This window comes from Schistocerca americana, chromosome 1 (assembly GCF_021461395.2).
Source record: "Schistocerca americana isolate TAMUIC-IGC-003095 chromosome 1, iqSchAmer2.1, whole genome shotgun sequence".
NCBI classification, from domain to species: domain Eukaryota; kingdom Metazoa; phylum Arthropoda; class Insecta; order Orthoptera; family Acrididae; genus Schistocerca; species Schistocerca americana.
In genome coordinates, this window is record NC_060119.1 from 479,797,287 (window position 1) to 479,824,939 (window position 27,653).

General features: G+C 44.2%; 1 protein-coding gene across 1 annotated transcript in view; it reads left to right on the top strand.

Annotated features, from left to right (window-relative positions):
• The window catches only part of LOC124565314, a 313,140-nt gene that overhangs the window by 125,202 nt on the left and 160,285 nt on the right, over positions 1 to 27,653 (top strand). Inside the window, exon 7 of the mRNA XM_047131016.1 lies at positions 21,324 to 21,549. Within this exon, the coding sequence (XP_046986972.1) occupies positions 21,324 to 21,549 (226 nt within the window). The remainder of the gene's footprint in view (positions 1 to 21,323; positions 21,550 to 27,653) is intronic.

A 27,653-nucleotide genomic window follows, 5' to 3' on the forward strand; every position in this document is an offset into this window, starting at 1 on the left:
GGTCACAGGCTGGCTCCAGGCACAAGCGGGTGATTTTTATGCAGAAGGAATTTCAAAGCTTGTGAAGAGATACGATAAGTGACTCAATCGCTATGGAGACTATGTAGAAAAATAGTGCAAAGATGTAGTTGTAAGATGTATATATTAAAATATTTTTATTTAACTTGGTGTATTTTTTTAAATCAACCGGAGGTTACTTTCTGAACGGCCCTCGTATTAACAGATGACATATAAGGCGTTAAAATTGATATAACAAAACGGAATGGGCCGCCCGGTATGGCCGAGCGGTTCTAGGCGCTTCAATCCGGAACCGCGATGCTGCTACGGTCGCAGGTTCGAATCCTGCCTCGGGCATGGGTGTGTGTGATGTCCTTAGGTTAATTAGGTTTAAGTAGTTCTAAGTCGTAGGGGACTGATGACCTCCGATGTTAAGTCCCATAGTGCTCAGAGCCATTTGAACCATTTTTGGCGCGAGCGATTAGCCGAGCAGTCTGAGGCGTCGCAGTCATGGACTGTGAGGCTGGTCCCGGCGGAGGTTCGAGTCCTCCCTCGGGCATGAGTGTGTGTGTTTGTCCTTAGGATAATTTAGGTTAAGTAGCGTGTAAGCTGAGGGACAGATGACCTTAGCAGTTAAGTCCCATAAGATTTCATATACATTTGAACATTTTTGAACCATTTTTGAACAAAACAGAATCAAAAACTTGGTGAGCAACGATGTTTCCGCCGGGGAGACGTATTCTGGTTCAGGACTGTGGCCTTTCCTAAGCAGAGCCATAGTATGGAAAGTGGTCACGCTCGTACTTCGCTTCTCAACAAATTAAACACATGGACTACTCTGCAGGATCTGTTGAGCATGGAATGTGGGCTGGCATAGGCAACTTTCATGCCTAATGGGAAAAATTTGACCAGTGGCGAGGGCCTCCTATGTTATATCTCTCAGTAGCAAGCGGCCGGCCGAAACAGCAAAAGTGAGCAGCTCCATGCACCCTTCTCGATGGGGAGGGGCATCATTTGTTGGACCGAGAGGCTCCCGATGCCGAGAGACAGCTCACCATGGAAGTAAAGCTCTGCTGGGCACAGCGACAGGAATTATTATTGGCTCTTAGTGTCTCTGAGGATCACCACAGTCAGGGATTTTCAGCAGGACTAAGTATTGGTTGTCTGACGACAATTAAGATGACCTTGCTCAGAGTGTTGGAATGATACCACAGACGTGTGGAAGTTGTGCATCGTCAAACGAAGAAAGACAGCAGAGCAGTCCTCATTTGGACTGCTGGTTTCTACTGCTGTCGCTTGGAGAGGAGAAAATATAGAAAAAGCTGTGCCGGTTCTCAACAACGCAGCACATATCTGCCTTGTCCACGCAGTCGTCCCGACTGTGTGATTTGCGAGAACTCAGAAGGTACTAGAGCTAGTGCCCGACATTACCGTGGTACTAGAACCATTCTCTTCGTAGCTCCTTTCTGCCGTTTGCCTGGGTGGGTCATTTCCACCGGACGGCCACCGCCACCCCACTCGGACATTTCCAGCCACGTGTCCGCCCGGGCGCCAGGCTGCCTCGCACGACGGCCGTGGTGAGCACGCCAGTTACCTTTGCAGGGCGCTCCTCCTCGTTCTAGCAGACCTGAAGGCGCGTGCTTCAGGTAAGCTGCCGCGCCAGTTCCTCTCGTACTGACTGCCGTTGTTCTTCTGTCTTTGCCAGTTTTTCTGAAATTCTATACTCTGTAATCTTGCCGACCAGAGGGCCGATCGCGGTCATTCCGTCTGCCATTGCTGTTTCCTTATGGCACCTGGGAGTTCCTATTGAAATTACTGTTCTGGCCCCTCTTTCAGTCATCAGCCTGTTGTTTTTTGAAGCTGAATTCCAGCTCGCAGAGTGGACTAATGAATTCTTCTGTACTAGTGCTACATTTTCCGAAGAGTGTACGTTGGTAGTTGCTAGGCACCTTAGAGAAGTACAATTTTATAATTTCGCTATCGCAGTGTGGCGCATCTAGAAATTGATCTTTCTTTATTAGCCCCTCGAATACATTTATAAGGGTTTTTTATCCTAATGCTTGAATGTCAGGACACAAAATGATCTTGTTTAATGTGATTTTACATTTCCTGAGACCAGTACGTCCGCAAATTCCTAATATGATCGATCGGTAGGCCGCCACTACCCTGCGCATTTTTATTTATTTAATTTTTTTTCTGCCGCCGTGCCTCTATACGTCTGCAACTGAATTCTAGTTTTACCTGTAATGGCCATGACACTGGTAATATGTAAATTACGATAGCGAGATTTTGGAGTGGAGCGAAGTTCCTAGAAATTTTGAAATTTCAGCACAGAGAAGAAGTGCTTGTTCTCAAATTCCGGTCTCCCTCGGTGTTTGCATTTAATCCTATGTCAGACATTCTTGTTTGTTCTATCTGTGCTGCTATTTTGGGATGAGAGGTGTGACCAAACAGCCCTGCACTACAATGACGTTCGAATTCTGCATTCATCCTTCTAAGCGGGCTTCAATTATGTGTAGCGTGGCTGTCTGCATCGGCGCGCGTGCCCTGCACCCCGCTCGCTCGCGCTGTTAACGCCACACGGCGAGCAGCCGGTTGGTGACAGAAGTCTGCGTTCCCCTTCTGTCACATCGAAAGCGATGAAATTGTTACTAACGCGACATTGGATTCACATGTACGACTGCACCGGCGCTGGCAGGATTGTCCCATATTCTTTCCTGTCTTTGTCATTACTGGTGTGGCACTCTACCATTCGCGTGTCTTTTGTGTTTACTGTGTTCTTACTCTCTAATATTGTGTATTTCATCCAACCCATCACTACCTGTAAATGAATTCTTTCTTTCTCTGCTGTTTAAAGCTTCCTGTTCTGTGTGAAAATACCGTTTTTGACCCTATGCTGAACAAAGTTCATCTTAGTGGGCCCGTCTATTTGACATTCGCTTACTAACAATCTTGTTTTGCTCCATGTTATCATTCAGGAAAGCAAAGAAAAGGAACTAGTCCATACGACACCTAACAATTAAAACAAAACAAAGCTTTTCATAACTTACTAAAACTAATCCACAACGTAGATTGCATATTCATATCCCCTCCAAAATAGTGACAATGCCGTGGCAATGCCGGTAATCATCAGAAGAAAATCTAATGTGAAGTAGAAACCAAACACATGGACAACAAACAAAAAAAAGACATAGCTAAATTTGTTGGAAAGAAAACACAATAGTTAGTACATTCGTTCAGCTGTTTAAAACTATCGCAGAATTGAATAAAAATTGGAAATGATACAATTTTCAATATTTAATCTAATAAAAATTATTAAGTGATTACTGACAACATCTCAGCGTTCACAGGAAAGATCCAAGAGCCGGCCGGAGTGGCCGTGCGGTTCTAGGCGCTACGGTCTGGAGCCGTGCGACCGCCCTGGTCGCAGGTTCGAATCCTGCCTCGGGCATGGATGTGTGTGATGTCCTTAGGTTAGTTAGGTTTAAGTTCTAGAGGACTGATGACCTCAGAAGTTGAGGCCCATAGTGCTCAGAGCCATTTTTGAACTGACCTCTGTGTTACTGGACTTTCTGATGATCGATGACGACAGATAAAACCCAGTGAGATTAATTCAGGAAATAATCTTTACTGCTGTCCGGATCACTGAGACAGTCTTACTCCTAAGTTTGCACAAGAGCATCTCCAGGAAAAGACACTATAAGTACACCTATTCTCCCTGGCGGTCCGGAGAGGACTCCATATACTTCTACTCCCTGGTGGTCCAGAGGAGACACTTCCATCTAGTGCACAGCGCACCGACACCGAATGATAGTGCTTCATGACACAACCAAGCTCGCATGTTTCCACACGTAGGACGCTGTGGGAAAACGTGTCAATTATCTGTGTTCAGTGCATCCCGCAAAATCTGACATTTTTTTACCAATCATGGTCGTTGCCACCCCCCCCTCCCCCAGTTTTCAGTAGGTCCCTCTGACGTCACTTCCGGTCTTCCTGAGTTGCCCAAAAACTCCCTGCATTACGCGGGATGCACGAAAGCAGCCGTGAAAACCGCAGCCCAAACGAACATAATACCACGCCGACGATGGGCGCCGGTGTGTCGGGTATCTCGTAGTTTCAGACCTCGGATTGCAAGAACCACTGAAAACAACACTAACACCAGTCGTCGGCCAAGCAAAGCCCAGACAATAAACAGCAACAAAACGTTTAACGCTGGCTTCAGAAAGTCGCACTCACTGTCGCTTCATATCTAATACAATGGCCAAGAACCGTAGCAGGTCAGCCGCCCTGAGCGGGCACACGCTGTTGCCCACTCCACCTCTTATTAGCAGAAAAGCCAGCTTGGTTCGGCCTCGTCCAGCCCCAGTTCACCCACACAAGAAGGACAGGAGAATAAGCAATTTCCCAACAGCATTTGAAATATCACGAATAAAAATCAGAGTCCTTGTTACCAGTTTCACTTACTGCAATGACCTTTCTCGATCCGCCCTCACTGAGATGTATTAATAAAGTGATAACAATTCAAAAATAATTCAGGAAAATGAGAAGAGAGAGGCCACAAGTGGCTTGTAACCTCTCATGATAAGTGGCGCACTCGTGTTGCGAGCGCAGCCGCAGCCGGGCACCAGAGATACCAGCGGTCTCGTTGGCGTTATTCGATACAAATAGGCATTAAGCTGGCACCAGACTTTCCTTTCTCCCTTCTCTTCATCAACAAACACTGCACAGCACTCAGCGTAGTGATCCACATCAGTAACATGTTGGAGGAAACCTACGACAAAGCATACGGTAAACCACAACGTCACCGCGTCTCGCATATTATAACATCGTTTTCATGGACAACACTGATCACCACCGAACTGCCTGAGATCGTAGAGAGCTAGGGTACCATGCGAGCTGAGTGCCTCGCATTTTCACCAAATGTCGATCCGTGATACTCCCCTCGGAGAAAATAATGGATCAATGTATTTAATGCAGCTTTATCTTTTCGTTTACGACCATCAGAGACCACGTCAAGTAACAATAAGGCACTTCTATAAGACTTTTTTGCAGCCTAAAGGCGTTGCATTCTTTCTGTGGCCGCCTGATTTCTCTCCTATGCCCAGCCATTGTTTTGATTTTGCTCAACGTAGAAATTCGACTAGTTCTTGATCAGTGATTTGTGCTTTGAGAGGTTAAAGAAGTCTTCCTACTTCATTCCAGTGCTCTTGAGATCCTTCCTTTCTTCCATAAACCATTTAACGGAAATTTTATGTCTCTTGTTAAGTACTTTGAAAATCTTCTTCGTTAGTCGGGTGCATCCATCCTGGGAAAATGTTCCTAGAGCTTTAGTCGTCGTCCCATATTATTATCTTCTGTTCCTCTCAGTCTCTAATGTCCATTTATTATCTTAGGATCCATTATTTACCGAAGCTGTACACCTACATATTCTAGAGGCTAGTGCCTTGTCGTTGCAGTAACTCTATTCTTTTTAGTTCCTGTGATCGTCACATCCTATCCCCTCCTAGATGTGTTCCAAATACTTCATCTTAGGCCGTCTTCCTTCTTCCTTTCTCGGCACTTTCCCTTCAAGAATATTTGATGAAGGTTTGGTTTCTGATGACACGTCTAATACATTTTGTTTTTCTATTTTCCATTTCCATTAATAATTTTCTGTCTTCGTTGACGTCCATCAAGATTTCCATGTTGGTTTTCCTTTCCGTCCAGCTCATTCTTGTCATTTTGTATCATATCCACATTTGAGCAACTTCAAGGCGATTCCTTCCCACTTTACCCAGATACCAATTTTCACTTCCATAGAGCAATGTCCTCCATAAAAATGATTTAGAAAACAATTTTCTTACATCTGTGTTTATAAGTTTGCTGGTTAAAATGTTTTTCTTAGTCATATATGCGTCCTGAAAGAAAGCAGCTTCTTGCTAAAATGTTTCCCATTACAATGTTAAACTCCATTACATTTCTTACAGAAAAGGTCATATTAATTTTTTCCCTACAACTAATAGTTCCCGCCTTATAATTAATGGAACAAATCGCAAATTATTTTTAAGATAGCGTTTTAATGGTACAAAATTAATGTTTAGTTTAATGAAGTGGGTTAAGAACAAATATTAAATGTGTGTACCACGTTTAAGTGTAGCAGAGCCGTATTAAGTGATGTGTACTTGGAATGTAGGGTGTAACAGCGGGGTGGGTGTGAGGGAACATAACTCACAGGATTGTACTCATGCAGATTCCTTTTTCTGAGTACTGCACACTGAAGAGCGTGCATGCCAGTCCCCACTCTGTCTTCCCCGTTACGTCACAAAAAGCAACTGCAGGATGTTCCACAAACTTATACCGATCCTCCCGCGGTGCGCCGTATGAATCACTTGCAACGCTATGAACAGACTCGCTCGGGCGTGTTTTTTTTCTACAAAGTGCGTCAACACGAAATGCAGCTACGAGTTATTGATAAGATTAACACAAGAAATTTATACGTAAACCTCTACGCGCTGTTCTACAACGCAGCTGTAGCTTTCTTCCGCGAAGGCAATCTCCCTCATTAGAAGTGCCGCTCACTTTTCACTTTGCAGCCAGACTGTAACTCCTCTTCGTTTCTGTCCAGGTCTCTTGTGTGAGCAGACAGAACTACTTCGCTGAGTTCTTGTTTATTTAGTGGAATTATTTTCAGTTTATTAAGTGAGTACTTATTTGCAGTTGTTTAGTGAATTATTATATATAAAAATGTTTAACAGCCGGAGGGTCGGTATAACTTTGTGAAACATCCTGCAGTTGCTTCTTGTGACGTAACGGGGAGGATAGAGTGGGGACTAGCATGCATGCTCTTCAGTTTGCAGATCTCAGAAGAAGGGAACTGTCTACCACACCGAAGAGCCTATCCCAAGTGTAGCGTTCTGTCAATATGTATATGAGAATGCCTATACCATCACTGAATGGAGTACTTTTCACAGCAAGAGTTGTATTAGATGCATCACTCGAGCATCCGCTCTGACAACATCTAAATAGTTTCAGAGGCTTAAATTTTCTTCGTCTGCAACAGAAGTAAATTACCTTTGTGTTACAGAACCTCAGATATTTCAACATAAATCAAGCAATGCATTACAGCCGATTACTGTTTTAGACTTGAACATGATCCGTCTGATTCCTTGAGCCACATTCACATCCTCACTGGCAAATATACTGTGGATGTGTGGTAAGTGGCTCCACTCAGTGCAGCCCACTCTACAAGTTCCAGCAATTACTGAATGGAAGAGATTTACGCAGCCTACCAGTAACACCGTTACTGATGACAGAAGTATAGTAACATTCTGGTCATTCATTAATACACCAGTAAGTGTCTAATGGAATTACACTACTTTACAATACCCTGTAACTAACAAACAGCACCAAGGTGCCATATTTACCAACGCATTCACTTCCTCATCAATACTACAAAGGTCGTTCACAAATTATACATTTCTCAGCCACTGTTAATAGGAACGCATTTTACATAAAAATCTCAGTTAACAACTGCAGATAAGTATTTATAACTTAAAATATTTACAATATCCGCATCTCGTGGTCCTGGGTTCGATTCCCGGCGGGGTCAGAGATTTTTCCTGCCTCAAGATGACTGGGTGTTGTGTCGTCATCATCATTCATCCCCATTACGGTCGGAGGAAGGCAATGGCAAACCACCTCCGCTAGGACCTTGCCTAGTATGGCGGTGCGGGTCTCTCGGAGTATGGGACCTCATGATGATGAACTGAAAATAATTCCGTTGTATAAACACGAGCGCTGTGAAGATATTTTGCCTGCTCGCATTGCAGAACTGGACAGGAAATGCTGTGGAGGTACAGTCTGTCTGTAAACTGAAAATGGATCATTTCTCGGGGTTAAGGAAGTCGCCGTTCCCCGAAGAATACTACAACTGCCTGACAGGATGACTAAGAGACAATTCCCCCTCAAGTAGTGTCGAAAGTGTGCAGAGTTACGCAGTACTTTTCCATATGCGTTTCTCGTGTTAATATTATTTGTAACTCATACCTCCAGTCCATGTAATGTTAACTCACTTAGTGAAAAACGAACATCCCCAGACCGGGTGTGTCTATACATTGCGTTGCAAGTGATTCATAAGGCGCAGTGCAGAAGGGTTGGTATAACTTTGTGAAACATACAGCAGTTGCTTCTTATGATGTAGCTGGGTAGATGGAGTGGGGAACCATTTCGTCCATCTTCAGTAAATTTGGGAACCACCCGGTCGCTGTTCAATTTGCAGAACACCTATGACAGAGGGAACTGCATAATCACAATCCGCTGGTCGGTGTGGCCGAGCGGTTCTAGGCGCTGCAGTCCGGAAACGCGTGACTGCTACGGTCGCAGGTTCGAATCCTGCCTCGGGCATGGATGTGTGTGATGTCCTTAGGTTAGTTAGGTTTAAGTAGTTCTAAGTTCTAGTGGACTGATGACCTCAGATGTTAAGTGCCATAGTGCTCAGAGCCATTTGAACCATTTCATCACAATTCTATAGTCTATCTTCCCACACGTCCCCCCCCCCCCCCCCCACCCTCCGCCACCCAGCGTCCATCCACTCCACGCTGTTACACCTCAAGAACACAATTTTTCCCCTAATACGGCTCTACAGCACTTACATGCGATACACACTTTTAATACACTCCTGGAAATTGAAATAAGAACACCGTGAATTCATTGTCCCAGGAAGGGGAAACTTTATTGACACATTCCTGGGGTCAGATACATCACATGATCACACTGACAGAACCACAGGCACATAGACACAGGCAACAGAGCATGCACAATGTCGGCACTAGTACAGTGTATATCCACCTTTCGCAGCAATGCAGGCTGCTATTCTCCCATGGAGACGATCGTAGAGATGCTGGATGTAGTCCTGTGGAACGGCTTGCCATGCCATTTCCACCTGGCGCCTCAGTTGGACCAGCGTTCGTGCTGGACGTGCAGACCGCGTGAGACGACGCTTCATCCAGTCCCAAACATGCTCAATGGGGGACAGATCCGGAGATCTTGCTGGCCAGGGTAGTTGACTTACACCTTCTAGAGCACGTTGGGTGGCACGGGATACATGCGGACGTGCATTGTCCTGTTGGAACAACAAGTTCCCTTGCCGGTCTAGGAATGGTAGAACGATGGGTTCGATGACGGTTTGGATGTACCGTGCACTATTCAGTGTCCCCTCGACGATCACCAGTGGTGTACGGCCAGTGTAGGAGATCGCTCCCCACACCATGATGCCGGGTGTTGGCCCTGTGTGCCTCGGTCGTATGCAGTCCTGATTGTGGCGCTCACCTGCACGGCGCCAAACACGCATACGACCATCATTGGCACCAAGGCAGAAGCGACTCTCATCGCTGAAGACGACACGTCTCCATTCGTCCCTCCATTCACGCCTGTCGCGACACCACTGGAGGCGGGCTGCACGATGTTGGGGCGTGAGCGGAAGACGGCCTAACGGTGTGCGGGACCGTAGCCCAGCTTCATGGAGACGGTTGCGAATGGTCCTCGCCGATACCCCAGGAGCAACAGTGTCCCTAATTTGCTGGGAAGTGGCGGTGCGGTCCCCTAGGGCACTGCGTAGGATCCTACGGTCTTGGCGTGCATCCGTGCGTCGCTGCGGTCCGGTCCCAGGTCGACGGGCACGTGCACCTTCCGCCGACCACTGGCGACAGCATCGATGTACTGTGGAGACCTCACGCCCCACGTGTTGAGCAATTCGGCGGTACGTCCACCCGGCCTCCCGCATGCCCACTATACGCCCTCGCTCAAAGTCCGTCAACTGCACATACGGTTCACGTCCACGCTGTCGCGGCATGCTACCAGTGTTAAAGACTGCGATGGAGCTCCGTATGCCACGGCAAACTGGCTGACACTGACGGCGGTGGTGCACAAATGCTGCGCAGCTAGCGCCATTCGACGGCCAACACCGCGGTTCCTGGTGTGTCCGCTGTGCCGTGCGTGTGATCATTGCTTGTACAGCTCTCTCGCAGTGTCCGGAGCAAGTATGGTGGGTCTGACACACCGGTGTCAATGTGTTCTTTTTTCCATTTCCAGGAGTGTAGTTGTTCTTAACCCACTTCATTTAACAATAAAAATAATTATTATAACACTGTTTTAATAATATGTGATTTTTTCATCGCCTGCAACGAGGAAATTATTAGTGCTAGGAAAAAATTAATATGATCTCTTTCGGTGGGAATTTAACGTAGTTTAATTTTGTACAGGGAAATATTTTACGTTAAAAACAGCAGTTTTCGAGTTACTCAAGAAAAACGTAAGAAAATATTTTTATACGTCCCTAATCCCACGTTCATTCCCCATCAGTGAAGATTTTTAATATGTGGCAGTAGTGGGATGATGGTAGTACAGGTTCATTTTTAATATCAAATTGATTTGCAAATTAATTAAATTGATCATTTAATTACCTCCATCCCTACCTCAAGATGACATCATGGGTTTTATGGGTTTTCCCCATTCGGCACGTAGGTCCCCTCCCTCCTCATGTCCTCCCCTCCCCCTCCCACACTGCCCTATTGACAAAATTTCGAATTTTGGTGGAAATTTCGAATTTTGGGAGCAAATGTAAAAAAATGTTGGAAATTTCAAAAATGGCTGGAACTACATGTGTATGCTATGCTGACGTTCAATCCAACCCCCCAGCTAGGAGCTGGCGGGAAATCAAAAATGGTTGTGCTTTTTTCGGGATTCAAAGCACTGTCATTCTGCACAGAAAGCCCAAGTGCACCCCCAAAACAGGGAAACCGTCCAGATGCAGGAGAGGAAGGTTAGGCTAGTGTACTTTATTTATTTTGGTTGAGAAACTGAAGTATAGATTGCTTATAATTACATAATTAATCATAAAGACTGGTCCTAATTACACAACCATCTGGACAGCTACACACAAGTAGCGCCTAAACTCACAATACGGCTCAAAAATTGACAATGTCATAAAACTGGTGTTATCCTGTTGGGAGAAAATTTCACAGTACCACTTGAAACTAGTGGCAGATATACTCAAAATAAACTCTACATAGGATGATACCTTCACCTACATGATGGAAAGAAGGTACTATCTTTATTTTTGGTGGGAAATGTGCTCAGTTGACTAGATGTTGGTTTTGTACAGAGAGAAGTTTAAAGCTGGGGACTGTATCTATAGCATCGTACATAAGGAATGGAAGGATGTGATAATGGATGAGTGTAGGGGGAATACTTTTCAAAAAATACTGGCGATGCAGCAGGATGGACTGAAGATGCAGTCCACAAGTCATAGAGACTATTGCCTGTGCTGGAGCTGTTTGTGTTTCTGAAATGGCCAGTCAGACCAAACTGCAGGAGACGACTTTGTGTGCCCACTGCCACCACCTTTTACTGACCACATGTGTGTCCCACTGTTTCATGTCGATGTTCGCCACAGATGCCTCTTGCTACATAGCTCGACAATCACCCTGCAACCTGGTGCTCGAAATTCAGGAACGCCAATACACACTATCACAACTGATGAAAAGTACTTTACTGTTCCAGTTGCACATCGAAATTGTCGTGAAAAAACCAACACTCTTTACCAATGAGTCATAATGCAACACATGTAATGGGGATTGAGAAAATAATCTTAAAAACACAACTAGCACTGCCAGATATATTCACTTACCTCACATCTCTTATAAATATCGACCCTGCGTAAAATCGAAACAAACTTCCACTACTTTGCTGCGAAAACTAACGATCACTGCAGAATGTCCTTTTAGAAACTTTTATTGGAGTAAAGAAAAAGTGAGAATTTAAACTCTGAAGATAAAAAAGACATCAATGTTAAGCGATTTCTTTCAGTTTGATGGACTAAATTGTAATTGACAAGCGCTCCATAACCAATTAATTTGCTCGATCAGAACGCTGGTAATTTACAGAAGCAGTGAGAATAGTGTTGATCAAGAGCGGAAATTGCGTAATTCGCCAGCGATGTAGTCTGCTTACTTATGTAATTCTGCATGTAGAAATCTCAGTGCAGTGTTTCTGCTGTGAATTTCCTTTAGTGTTGAAGTTACGTACATAATCCATTGTTAAGGGCGCTCCCACACACGCACATACACAAGAGAAGTACCGCGATCTATTTCAGAAGCAGTTGACTGACTGAAAGCATTTAATTTGTAGTCTCCAACTGTTAGAGTGGTCGCTGCATCTCTGTGCAGCTCACAGCTGCACTAGCCCACTAAGTCTACCGTACTGCTCGAGGAAAACATTGTTTGTCTGGTGTCAGGTCATGATAGAGAGATCCGCCTGCGATTCTCCACAGCTGACCAGAACAAATGGTCGTCGTTTTGCTGCCCGTCCACAGAGTGATGGGCGTTGCAAAGAGGGCACCTGCAGTGGTCACTAACAAAGACAAGGAAAACATCCGCTACTCCCTCCATTTATTGGTTGCTCGCTATGACGACAGCAATATCTTCCTCTCTGTAAAAAGGTTATAATAGAGTTTTTACAGTGACAGCAAGTTCACTTCACCAACTGATCTGCATTGTAATCAGAGAGAGAATTTAACCGATTATTTGCTCTCTCAAAAGTATCTGAAACTAGGTTAAAAAAAATGTGTGTGAAATCTTATGGGACTTAACTGCTAAGGTTGTGAGTACCTAAGCTTACACACTACTTAACCTAAATTATCCTAAGGATAAGCACACGCACCCATGCCCGAGGGAGGACTCGAACCTCTGCCGGGACCTGCCGCACAGTCCATAACTGGAGCGCCTAAGACCGCTCGGCTAATCCCGCGCGGCCCGAAACTAGGTAGCTGAAAGTACCGCAACTGTTGGAACTCATCTGAAAAGACTCGTCCATCATTCAGTTTGAAGACATTGAGTGCCTCTTCAGCTGAGGAGGTGACACCATTCTTAGTCTGAATAAATTTGCTCATCCTGTTTCACTAGGAGTGCAGCGCCATCTTGCTGCAATGAGTAGAGTCGGACCAGTACAGTAAATGTATGTGCTCATTCCAGTCGAAGTTAATAAACAGCACTTTAGCGTTTTCCAGTGCATTTTAGATATCCATCAATCCACACAAACACATCGATCATTACCCATGTAATTGACTGTCGTTTGAGGAGCACTCCTTAGCCGTCAAATTCATCCAATCTGAAATGCAGATACATAGTTTAAGAGTGTTCTGGTACTTGAGTTGGGAGCTAATTTCTGTGGAATAGCATTTACGGCACTGGAATGTGAATACAGAGCATGTTGTGTTCAGTGTCCATATCACGTAGTGCCAGACCGTTATGTTTTACAACACTAGTTTGTGAGAGTCTTGGCAGAACATTGGGCACCTGCTACTTGCCACTGTCGAGCATGGGATTAAATGAAGAGGTCATCACCTTCAGACAGCTGTTAGGAGATGTTCCACAATGCTGCAGTCTCGTCCTATTTCAAAATACTGCGATGCCTGTCACATCTTTTTTTCCACTAAGATAACAGTACCTCTTTTTATTTCTAATACCCCAAGTGTGCTGTGAACAGCACCTTCCAGAGATCGTCAACTCTGGACCAGTGATCGTGTACATGGCTGCAACATAAGGAAAAAATGGTCTTTGAAATGGAACACCGTCACTGTTGAAGAAGAGATTAAATGCATAGGTCATCACCTTTAGACATCTGTTTGGAAATGCTCCACAATGCTGCAAACACTTCCAGTCTCCATATGTTGCGAAGTCTTCCACATTTTCAATAAAAAACAAAGTCTCTGTGTTTTGTTTCTAGCACCTGGTGTGTTGTGGGAACATCACAGTTTTCACAATGTGATATTCAGCTTTCTTTGAGAGCCAATGGATCAAAACATGTTAAAGTTGGTTTAGCATCTGACACAGACGTTGTAGTCGTGGTAGAAAATAAATGCATGGAAGTGTACAAAGCTGTAGTAATACATTGCCTGGACATTCTACAGCAGTATACAATGTTTCAAACTGATTATGACCCTCTCTTGCGGTTAATAGTCTGTGGGGTATGGCCTTCCTCCAGTACAGACGACAAAACTTCACACAGGTCTCTGCAGGCGACTTCGATCACTGACAACCGGCTCCTGAGCTATTGAAAGAGAAAGATGCGATGGAACGTTATAGGAGGGTCTATTCCAGGAGTGTTGTAACTGGTTAAAGCTTGGATGCAGATAGTTCGTAGTTTTTATTTTATTTTTACCTACTCTTCATGTTACAAAATAGCTATGAGGAGTGCTCTCAAATTTAATTAATGACTGTATATATACTGATCAGTATCGGTATTTCATATGTCTGCCATGAATGTAATGCCCTCATGCATGACAATTTGTAATTTGAACACACGGAATTCTCTCAATCAACACTGATTTTGCTTATAAAACTAATATAAATCGACTGTGTCTATTCTGGTGGAATCATTACTGTTTTTATTATTATTGTGAGTTTAAAAATATGTATTGCAACAATTCCTGTGTTATTTCATACCTCATAACCTCTAATCATAAAGTATTAAGTACCACTTGAAATATAGCTCATTGTTGAACATAGAAATGATTGTTTTTTCTGACATGTGGGTAGATTGCGTGAAACAGGCTGTTCTGTGATGCCCAAATTGCTTATGAAACTACAAAGCAAGAATCTGCTGCTGTTATGAATCATAGTCTGCTGGGTGACAAACTTTACACACAAGTCAGTAGAGGGATCAAAAATGTCAGATGTCACCATGCAGACAGTATTTGTTTTCGATGTATCAGTGGAATCTTATAGGGTTCTCTACCAGGTGGTATTAGGAGGTTCTATTACACGATTTGTCTTTCTAGATTTTGTAAACGCCAGTGCGATATACCATTGCACTGGTAATACATAAATTGCCATAGTGTAAAAAACAGCAACATACTCTTGAATTATAGCTTGCTGTTGCCAAACATAAAATGATTGTGTTTCTTTTTTTTTCAACATGAGAGCAGGTGGCGTGAAGCACTGTATCCTGTAATATTACCTCACGTGTCTGAAATGTTTGTATTGCACACTTGCATGACAATTTATTTACAGACACCGATCTGAACACCAGGGATGCTCTCAAACCTTGTAATTTTGACCATCAAATTGAAAGAAATCGCTTATCATAGATTTTTTTGTTTGGAGTTTAAATTTCCTCTTTTTCTTTACCCCAATGAAATTTTCGAAATAATGAGGACATTCTGCAGTGATCGATAGTTTTCACAGAAAAATAGGGGAATTTTTTGCCATTTTATACAGTTTTGATATACATAAGAGACGTAAGGTAAGTGAATACATCTGTCAGGTGTACCGCTATTGAGCTCCAACCTCTGCAATTTGGTGATCTATGATCGGTGGCAGCGCTGTAGCTCTTTCTTTTTCTCTTTGTTGGATGTCACAAAATAATGGTAGGTAGGGAGAGAGATGTGAACGATATCCTGCAGTCGAACATAATAGAATGACTGTATAGACGCCGTTCTATAATTATAATTCAATCGTCTGAAAAGAAAGTAATGCTCTTGTGCGCAGCACTTTTTAATCTGAACGCGAGGAATGCTCTCAGACTATAACAGTTTTGCTCATAAAAATGAAAGAAAATGGATTGCACCTATTTTCGTGGAAAGAAGGCTGTTTCTTTATTGCCCTCGCAATAGTGCTTTTTAAATAGATGCTTCCTTATAAGGGGTACATTGACATTAAATACAGAGCGGATTTTAATAAGTGTATTACTGTAAGGATACAGCTGAGGACTGTACCTACAGCATCCTACATAAGGAATGGAAGGAGTTGATAATGGACAATAGTAGGCAGAATGTCTTCCCTCGCAGTACCGTGGGCACCAGTGGAAGCAGTTGGTTGTGGAGCAGCTGCACTTTTAGACAAACAACTCGTGGTCAAGGTAGCCATCATTTATCTCACTGTGGTCCACTGACTGTCTGGACCATTTCATACTCTGCTGAGGGGCACTGCCCGCTGGAGTGGGTTGTGTTGCAGAGGGCCAGTGTCTGTGCACTCAGCTACGGCAGTTGGCGGCAGTTGGTGGATGGCGGTGGTAGCTGTCTGTTTCCCAACCAGCTGACATTTGAAAAACCATTTTGGAGAATTCTCCAGAATTTCGTTTCTTTTTTTCATCTGGGTAGATGGGTGGCAGGCAGTCTTTCCAAGAAATATGTTAAACAGACTGCAGGAAGCAACCTGTTATTAAATCTTTGGTCTATCTGATTTCCGCAGACTGATTGCCGCAGACAGTGTATCACATTCACCTTATCTCTTTGTGGACCATCAGTGACGGCATAGAACTGGCCTGTACGCCTGCCTATGGTGAGAAGGAGGGATGAGGGGTGGTAGGGGGGGGGGGGCGGAGGTAAGACTGGCTCTAGGTTGGTTAGTTCGTGACCGCACATCAAAGAGAACACATCCTGTAACTGCCGCACCTCTCTCCTGGTGTAATCTTTTGGGGTCGGTTTTTGTGGTAGATATGTTATTATGATGAGGTTCTCAGTGCCGAGTACGTGTGTCGCATCATAACCCACTGATAACGAGCGCTGGTTTTTTCATGACCATTTCGATGTGGAATTAGAGCAGTGAAGCGTTTTCCATTAGTTGTGGTAGCCTGTATTGGACTACCTGAATTTCGAGCACCAGGTTGCAGGGTAATTATGGAGCAATGCAGCAGGAGGGGTCTGTAGCGAACTGTGATATCAAACTGTGTGGCACAGACACCTGGTCGGTAAAAGGGGATGGCGGGGGGCGTGCCAAGTCGTCTCATGCACTGTGGGTAGACCCGGCATGGCAGAAACACAAACAGCTCCAGCACAGGCAATAGTCTCTATGAGTTGTGAAATGCATCTTCAGTCCATCCTGCTGCACCACCAGTATTTGCTGAAAATTATTCCAGCTACTCTTGTCCATCATCACCTCCTTCCATTCTGTATGTAGGATGCTGTAGACACAGTCCTCAGCTGTATGCTTACAGTAATACACTTATCAAACGCCTCTCTGTACAACACCAGCATCTCGTCAATTGAACACATCTCCTACCAAAAATAAAGATAGAACTTCCCACCAGCTTGTAGGTGAAGGGATCATTCTATTAGAGTTTATTTTGCGTACGTGTGCCACTAGTTTTGAGTGGTATTGTGAATTTCTTTTCGCACAAGTTATTTGGCATCGTCAATATTTGAGCTGTATTGCGGATTTACAAGCAACTTCTGAAGCGCCATGCATATAGTTGTGCAATTAGGACCGATCTTTATGATTAATTGAGTAGTTAGGAGCGACCTTTACTTCAGTTTCCACTCAAAATAAATAAAGTAGTCTAGCCAAACCGTCCTCTCCTGCGTTGGACAATTTGCGTATGTTGGTGGATGCACTTGGGCTTTTTGCCCAGAGGGAGCGTGGTTCGAATCCGAGAATCCAGTTCCCCGGGTGAGGGGTGGAGAGGGAGATCAGCAAAGCCTTGGGACAAAGAAATTCTCGCCATTTTTGAAATTCCCACCATTTTTTAAATTATATGCCAAAATTCGAAATTCCCACCAAAATTCGAATTTCCCACCAATAAGGCAGCTGGGGGAGGGGGGGTGGTGAATCACATGCCGGCTAGGGAAAACTCATGACGTCACCTGGGGGTAGGGCTAGGGGTGGGTCTAATTAATTGATTAATTTGCATATCAATTTGATATAAAAAATGCTAGCATACTGCCTCATCCCCGTAGTTCATAATACTCGCTCCTAGCACTGTCCAAAATTTGGGATTACACGATTTTCCCCCAGTTTTCCTTCGTTGACTGGACTACGAAGTTCATCAGGAGTAGGAGGAGTTGGCTCGTTCATTTGCTATGTGGTAGCTGTTCTCGATCACTTATCCCTTTGTTCATCACAGTGAAGGGGTTTCCCACAGTAATTGGTTAGAATGCAGTAGTTCTCTATGTTGGTCGCCTTGGTGGTTGATAATCATTTACATGGTGCATGAAGAACCTGTAACAGTTTCTGGTGTTGTTCCTTTTGATTTCTGATTCAATGCTGTCCCCTCCACAGTGACTTTGATTCTTTTTGGGTTATGGGGCATCTTTGAAGTTTGATCCGCATTTCTTTGTAGTCGGAGTGTTTATCTTCTGTTTCGTATGCATATCGTATTTTTTCGAAGATTGCCCTTTTTGAACGATTGCCTTATACCTTATAATAGTCTTCAGTTCACCATTCAAATCTGAATGCTCCACAAATCAGGAAACTGCATGATTCGACAGACCGAACATACGGATACCCACAATGACACCCCTTTCAGACTCTGTCACGTGCTGATAAACGCTGTTTACGCGAGTACGCGACGTCCCCGTGTCCTTCACGGTGATCAGTCAACAACTGACGCTGTTCACGTCTCTAATATATCCTAACAGGCCTGGTAACAAAACACCAACAACGCTAATGCGCTCTAGTGGTCGTTCTACCTGTCACAGAGAAATGTAGCTCTATTCAATTACTCGTCCGCTATATATATACTAAAATGGTATCTGTTCTTTCGGACATGTCCGAAAGAACAAATACCATCTTAGTATATATATATAGTTAAGGCTCACCGGCCACTTGACCATCTTCTTCTTCTGTGCGAACGCGCAAGCAGTGCCCGAACTCTTACGGGAATCGGCAACGCGCCGCGATAATGAGTATAATGGGCGGCACTACGGTTGTAGTGCGGGACAATACGTTGAGAATGTGGGTTTCGCGGGAGGCGTGCCAGGGATAAATCCCTGCAGTCGCGCTATCTTCTCTGTCCTCGGTGGCGCTGATGGATAGAGCGTCTGCCATGTAAGCAGGAGATCCCGGGTTCGAGTCCCTGTCGGGGCACGCATTTTCATTGTTCCTGTAGACGTATGTCAACGCCTGTAAGCAGCTAAGCGTGTTCATTTCATTGCACTTGTCCGCTTCTGGTGTGTACGTGTACGAAGTTACACAACATATTGCCAAGCGAAGTATACAGGGTGAGTCACCTAACATTACCGCTGGATATATTTCGTAAACCACATCAAATACTGACGAATCGATTCCACAGACCGAACGTGAGGAGAGGGGCTAGTGTAATTGGTTAATACAAACCATAAAAAATGCACGGAAGTATGTTTTTTAACACAAACCTACGTTTTTTGTAAATGGAACCCTGTTAGTTTTGCTAGCACATCTGAACATATAAACAAATACGTAATCAGTGCCGTTTGTTGCATTGTAAAATGTTAATTACATCCGGAGATATTGTAACCTAAAGTTGACGCTTGAGTACCACTCCTCCGCTGTTCGATCGTGTGTATTGGAGAGCACCGAATTACGTAGGGATCCAAAGGGAACGGTGATAGACCTTAGGTACAGAAGAGACTGGAACAGCACATTGCGTCCACATGCTAACACCTTTTTATTGGTATTTTTCACTGACGCACATGTACATTACCATGAGGGATGAGGTACACGTACACACGTGGTTTCCGTTTTCAATTACGGAGTGGAACAGAGTGTGTCCCGACATGTCAGGCCAATAGATGTTCAATGTGGTGGCCATCATTTGCTGCACACAATTGCAATCTCTGGCGTAATGAATGTCGTACACGCCGCAGTACATCTGGTGTAATGTCGCCGCAGGCTGCCACAATACGTTGTTTCATATCCTCTGGGGTTGTAGGCACATCACGGTACACATTCTCCTTTAACGTACCCCACAGAAAGAAGTCCAGAGGTGTAAGATCAGGAGAACGGGCTGGCCAATTAATGCGTCCTCCACGTCCTATGAAACGCCCGTCGAACATCCTGTCAAGGGCCAGCCTAGTGTTAATTGCGGAATGTGCAGGTGCACCATCATGCTGATACCACATACGTCGACGCGTTTCCAGTGGGACATTTTCGAGCAACGTTGGCCGATCATTCTGTAGAAACGCGATGTATGTTGCAGCTGTTTTGGCCCCTGCGATGAAGTGAGGACCAATGAGGTGGTCGCCAATGATTCCGCACCATACATTTACAGTCCACGGTCGCTGTCGCTCTACCTGTCTGAGCCAGCGAGGATTGTCCACGGACCAGTAATGCATGTTCCGTAGATTCACTGCCCCGTGGTTTGTGAAACCCGCTTCATCGGTAAACTGGTAGAACTGCAACGCACTCTCTGTTAATGCCTATTGACAGAATTGCACTCGATGATTAAAGTCATCACCATGTAATTGCTGATGTAGCGACACATGAAACGGATGAAAGCGGTGACGATGCAGTATGCGCATGACACTACTTTGACTCAGTCCACCGGCTCTCGCAATGTCCCGTGTACTCATGTGTGGGTTCATGGCAACAGCAGCTAACACACCAATTGCACCCGCTTCTCCTGTGACGGGCCTGTTACGGACCCGTTTGCGTGCTACGACCATACCTGTTGCATACAGTTGGCGGTAGATGTTTTGCAATGTGCGGCACGTTGGATGCTCTCTGTCCGGGTACCGTTCTGCATACACCCTGCAGGCTTCAGCTGCATTTCGTCGACACTCGCCATAGATGAGTATCATCTCCGCCTTTTCAGAGTTCGAATACACCATGGTCACAGTACCTACAACACTACACTATCACAGACGTCTGGTAACACTGTGTACTACAGTTGGTCTGCGTGCGGAGACGAATGCAGAATAACAATAGCAGCAAGCGCTACATGCGGACACTGCGACAGCTAGACCAAACCACAACAGTGCACTACAGCCACACTCGTAAACACGGTCGTCATCGTAAACATGTCCCTGCTGATGCTGCTCGCCGACCGTGGCCCGTGTTTGTTACAACACGCAACTGAACGTCGGAGGTTTCAAGCGTCAACTTTAGGTTACAATATCTCCGGATGTAATTAACATTTTACAATGCAACAAACGGCACTGATTACGTATTTGTTTATATGTTCAGATGTGCTAGCAAAACTAACGTGGTTCCATTTTTAAACAATGTAGGTTTGTGTTAAAAAACATACTTCCGTGCATTTTTGTATGGTTTGTATTAAACAATTACACTAGCCCCTCTCCTCACGTTCGGTCTGTGGAATCGGTTCGTCAGTATTTGATGTGGCTTACGAAATATATCCAGCGGTAACGTTAGGTGGCTCACCCTGTATAGCACATATACCTTATCCCGTGCACGTATGAATCTGTATTGACAGTAGTACAGTATACAGCTTAATGGTAACTAGAGAGGTTTTAATTGTCACGAGTTAAACATTTCTGGGTATGTTAAAGAAATGCACCTTACAACGTATTATGTAGGGAAAGGTAATGGCGGCTTGTCCAGTGAGTGAGTGCGTGGCGTGCCGCTGTGTTGCAGGACATGTTCGGCTACGCGCTGCGGCACCCCAAGCTGCCGGCGTGCAACGGCATCGCCAACCGCGCCGGCCTCACACCGCTGACGCTCGCCTGCAAGCTGGGCCGCGCCGAGGTCTTCCGCGAGATGCTCGAGCTGAGCGCCAGGGAGTTCTGGCGCTACTCCAACATCACCTGCTCCGCCTACCCGCTCAACGCGCTCGACACGCTGCTGCCCGACGGCCGCACCAGTCAGTACTCAAAGCTACGCACAACAGCACACGTTCTTTCTAGTCAGGCTGCAGATTTAGTAGGCAGCAATCCAGAAAAGGAGACTACGAGAATATATTAAGAAACCCTTGGATAACACGAGAGATACTGAATTTAATTGGTGAAAGGATCAAATTTTAAAATGCTGCGAATGAGCAAGCCAAAGCTAATATAAACGTTTACAAAGTGAGATTGACAGTAAGCGCAAAATTGCTAAGGAGGAATGGCTGGAGGACAAATATAAGGATTTAGAAGTATATGTCACTAAGGGAAATGTAGAAGGTAGATACCGCTTACAGGAAAATTAAAAACACCTTTGGAGATAACAGAAACAGCTGTACGAATATCAAGAACTCAGATGGCAAACCAGTCCTAAGCGCAGAAGGGAAAGCTGAAAAACCGGAGGACTATATAGAGTGTCTATACAAGGGAGATGAACTTGAAAGCAATATTATAGAAAGATAAGTGGACACAGATGAAGATGAGATGGGAGATAAGATATTGCGAGAAAGATTCGACAATGCTCGGTAAGATTTAAGTCGAAACAAGGCCTCGGGGGTAAATGACATTGTGTCAAGACTGCGGAAAGCCTCGGGATAAGCAGCCATGACAAAATTATTCCATCTGGTGAGCAAGATGTATGAGACAGGCAAAATACTCTCAGACTTCTAGAAGAAAGCAGATGCTGACAGCTGTGAAAATTACCGAACTATCACTTTAATAAGTCATGGTTGCAAAATACTGACACGAATTCTTTACGGAAAAATGGAAAAACTCGTAGAAGCCAACATCTGGGAAGATCAGTTTGAATTCTGGAGAAATGTAGGAACAGATGGGCAATAGTGACATTACGACTTATCTTAGAAAATAGGTTAAGGAAAAACAAAACTGCAATTATAGCATTTGTAGAGTTAGAGAAAGCTTTTGACAATGTTGACTGCAATACTAAAAATGGCTCTGAGCACTATGGGACTTAACTTCTGAGGTCATCAGTCCACTAGAACTTACAACTACTTAAACCTAACTAACCTAACGACAGCACACACATTCATGCCCGAGGCAGGATTCGGACCTGCGACCGTAGCGGTCGCGCGGTTCCAGACTGTAGAGCCTAGAACCGCTCGGCCACCCCGGCCGGCGAGAGCAATACTCTCTCTCTGAAATTCTGAAGGTTACAGGGGTAAAATATAAGCAGCGAAAGTCTGTTTAGAACTTGTACAGAAACCGGACGGCAGGTACGACAGTCGAGGGGCATGAAAGGGAAGCAGTGGTTGAGAAGGCAGTGTGACAGGGCTGTAGTTAACCCCTGATATTATTCAACATGTAAACTGAACAAGCAATAAAGAAAACCAAAGAAAAATTTGGAGGAGGAATTAATGTTCAGGGACTTTGTCGATGCCGTTGTAATTATGTTAGAGACAGAAAAGGTCTTGGAAGAGCAGTTAAACTGCATTGATAGTGTCTTGAAAGGAGGATATAAGATGAACATCAACAAAAGCAAAACATGGATAATGAAATGTAGTCGAATGCTAAGAGAAACAGATTAGGCAATGAGAACCTTTAAGTAGTAGATTAGTTTTGCTATTTGGGCAACAAAATAACTGATGACAGCCAATGTACATCTGTAGACTGGTAATGACAAGGAATGCATTTCTGAAGAAGAGAAATTTGTTAATATCGAACATAGACATAAGTGTTATGAAGTTTTTGCTGAAGGTATTTGGAGTGTAGCCATACATGGAACTGAAACATCGACGATAAGCAATTTAGATACAAAGAGAATAGAAGCTTTGGAAATGATGTTGCTGCAGAAGGATGTTGAAGAGTAGATGGGTGGATCACCTAACTAATGAGGAGGTACTCAATAGAACTGGCGAGATAAGAAATCTATGGCGCAGCTTGACCAAAGAAAGTGATCAACAGACACATTTTGAGATTTCAAGGAATTACCAGTTTAGTATTGGAGGGAAGTGTCGGGGTAAAAATCCTGGAGGCAGACCAAGAGATGAATACAGTAAGCATATTCAGAAAGATGTAGGTTGTATTACTTATTCAGAGATGAGGAGACTCACACAGAACAGAGCAGCAAGGAGAGATGTATCAAACCAGGCTTCGGACTGAAGACCGCAACAACAACAACATTAAGAAATACTAAGGAACACCGAATCCTATCAACCACGTTCAGCATCTTAGTCCCAGACTAAAGATACAAGTAACAAAAGCTGTTATAGATACCAAGAAATCAAAAGAAAAGATAATTTAAATGGACTGGGAGAGCTGTCAAAAATTTTCAATGAGACGATAGTAGCAACAATACAAATACACGTAGAATTAAATAATACTATTAGGAAATGTCAACAAGAGGATGTAGAGAATGCAATGAAAATATGATAAGAGAAACAACCTTCAAAAAGAATTAGAATATCATGAACACAAAAAATATGTTGGGTAGACTTCACGTTTCGTCATTTAAGATTGCAGGTAACAGAGAATGTAACATCGGACAGAATATTGTATTAAGTGTCCAAAATTTTTCTGTACGTTCGTATGGTTCGAGAGATAAATCGGAGACTGATAGTTACTAACCAGAACTCAAGGACAAAATTTCGAAGGTTATTGAGAGACATTTTGTGAGTATTTTGGTATAAGTGACCTGTGGCCTCCGGTACTTCATCTGAATTCCTATACCGCTTATTTTTGCATCTTTATTTCACTGAAAATATTTGTCGATTGTATGCGGTTGTTTGTCTTGTTAGGTAACAAATTTATTCAGTTCATTCAAGTACCACTGACCACGATATTATTGCACATGGCCTCCCATGGTATTGCCAGAAACACGCAGTGACACTATTTTGAAGAAGTGCAGTGGTGACTAAGGAAAGCGCGTCCCACCGTGAATGGTTTAAAGAAAGTTGTGTGTATACTGTCAAGAAGATCAGTGTGTCCTCGTGAAAAATCACAGATAAAAACTCGCGTTTAACCGATAGAAGCGCCCTCACTCTCAGCTACAATAATATTGTGGTCGACTAGTACTTGCTGTTGACAACACCAACGACCACTTCACTCTTCGTCCTCAGTCTCGCTTTCAGCACTGCTCGTTTCTGTATTTCTAGCAGTATTAGGTGTACATTAAGAACATTGTGTATAGGCTTACTGATGAAAACTTGGCCAATGTGAATCTTTTGTATGGGTTCACTGAATACAGTAGAAGAGCGGCACAACGACACTCTGCTTACGATGGGACCGTACGAACATCCCATATCCGATTTGATTCGTACTGACAGGGTGTGTGCAAGGCATGACTAACGCTTCAACATAAGCAAACAGGAAGACGCAACTCTCAAAAGTTTTCGAAAGAATGGAGTTTGAAAACTTTAGGTACGCTTATAGACGTTGTATGATCGTTATTAACCAAGGAGTCTGCAGCCGAGCGAGTAAGCATCTACGTAAGTTTCATAAGCATGAGATCTCTGGAGAGAATTTCACAGCTGGCGCATTTTTATTTATTTTCATTACGATGTAATTCTAAAAAGAGATTTATTATGATTTTGCAAATTATCAGTATTGATTCGTTTATGATCTTCATAACCTTTATCGTGGAAAAAAGGGAAAAAAACATTTTCACGAGGAGACTGGATATAAAAATGTTATGTATGACTTCGTGCACGATGGTAAGGAGAGATAGGTTACTGAGTGGTGTGGTAACTGTCGTTGTAGGAAAGTTGGACAGCAGCTCAAATGATTAGTGAACAAGTAACACAGCAAACTACGCAAGCTTGTGGTCTTTGGTTAGTAATCAAAACTTTCGTGGTCCCGGGTTCGAAACCCGGCTGCTTAAATTTTGATTAATAATCAGCATTGGCGACCGAAGACTCCCGGCGTAAGAAGTCACCCTCATTCTGCCAACGGCCTTGTCAAAAACGGCGGAAGAGAGGATAGAGGTTCAGGACACTCTCTTGTCCTAGGGGTGGGAAACTGCCCCTAAAGTTGGAAGAATTACCAGTGATGAAAGGGATGAGGATACATAAGGCAATGGAAACCACTGCATTAAAGACTCGTAACGTGTATCCACAAGTCATGTGGCCTGTAACTGAAAAAGTGTCGTGATGATCTCTCCATTGCCAAAAGGTTCAGGAATAATTCCCCATACGGATCTCCGGGAGGGGACTGCCGTGGGGGAGATGACCATGAGAAGAAGTTTCAATAATAAGCGAAAGGATAACGTTTTACGAGATGGGGGTCTGGAATGTCAAAAGCTTGAACGTGGAAAGGAAACTGGAAAACCTGAAGTGGGAAATGCAAAGGCTCAATCTAGATGTAGTAGGGGTCAGTGAAGTGACATGGAAAGAAGACAAGGCTTTCTGGTCAGATGAGTATATGGTAATATCAACAGCAGCAGGAAATGGTGTAACAGTAGGACTCGTTATGAATAGGAAAGTAGAGCAAAGAGTATGTTACTGCCAACATTTCAGTGATAGGGTTTTCTTGTCAGGATCGACAGCAAACCAATACCGACAACGATAATTCAGGTATACAAGCCGACGTCGCGAGCTCAAAATGAAGAGACAGAGAAGGTGTATGAGGATATTGAAAGGGAGATAAAAATCTAATAATCATGGGAGCTGGAATGCAAGTTGTAGGGGAAGGAGTAGAAGAAAATGCTACAGGAGAATATGGACTTGGGACAAGGAATGAGAGAGGGAAAAGACTAATTGAGTTCTGTAATAAATTTCAGCTAGTAATAGCGAATACTCTGTTCAAGAATCACAAGAGGAGGAGCTGTACTTGGAAAAGCCCGCCCGGCTAGCCGCGCGGTCTAAAGCGCTGCTTCCCGGGGGGGGGGGGGGGGGGGGGGGGGAAGCGTGTCGGGCTTCAGCACGATTCCGCCCGGCGGATTAGTCTCGAAGTCCGGTGCGCCTGTGGATGGTTTTTAAGGTGGTATTCCATCCACCTCGGCGAATGCGGGCTGGTTCCCTTTATTCCGCCTCAGTTACACTGTGTCGGCGATTGCTGCGCAAAGACCGTTTCCACGTACGCCTATGCTATCATTATTCTACCACGCAAACATTTGGGATTACACCCATATGGTATGAGATGTTCCCCGTGGTGTCCACTAGGGGCCGATCCGCACAATAACCCTGGGTTCAGTGTGGGGCGGCGGTGGGGCGGGTGGACTGCTGTGGCCTGTTGTGGGGTTGTGAACCACTGAGGGCTGCGGTGAGAGGAAGCCTCTCCGTCGTTTCTAGGTCCCCGGATCAATACATACATACATACATACAGACTTGATAAAGGCCGGGTGATACGTCACGATTTCAGTTAGATCACGTCAAGGTCAAACAGAGATTCTGAAATCAGATACTGGATTGTAAGGCCTACCCAGAAGCAGATATTGACTCAGATCACAATGTAGTAGTGACGAATAGTAGGCTGAAATTCAGCAGATTAGTCAGAAAGAATCAATACGCAAAGAAGTGGGATACGGAAATACTAAGGAAAGACGACATACGCTTGAAGTTCTCTTAGGGCAGCACATACAGCGATAAGGAATAGCTCAGTAGGCAGTACAGTTGAAGAGGAATGGACATCTCTAAAAAGGTCCATCACAGAAGTAGGAAAGAAGAACATAGGTAGAAAGAAGGTAACTGCCAAGAAACCATGGGTAACAGAAGATATACTTAAGTCGATCGATAAAAGGAGGAAGTATAAAAATTTTCTGGGAAACTCAGGAATACAGAAATACAAGTCGTTGAGGAATGAAATAGATAGGAAGTGCACGGAAGGCAAGACGAAATGGCTCCATGCAAAATGTGAAGAAATCGAAAAAGAAGTGATTTTCGGAAGGACAGACTCAGCATACAGGAAAGTCAAAAGAACCTTCGGTAACACTAAAAGCAAGGGTGGTAGCATTAAGAGTGCAACGCGAATTCCACAGTTAAAAGCAGAGAAGAGAGTAGATAGGTGGAGAGACTACAAAAATGGTTCAAATGGCTCTGAGCACTATGGGACTTAACATCGGAGGTCGTCAGTCCCCCAGAACTTAGAACTACTTAAACCTAACTAACCTAAGGACATCACACACATCCAT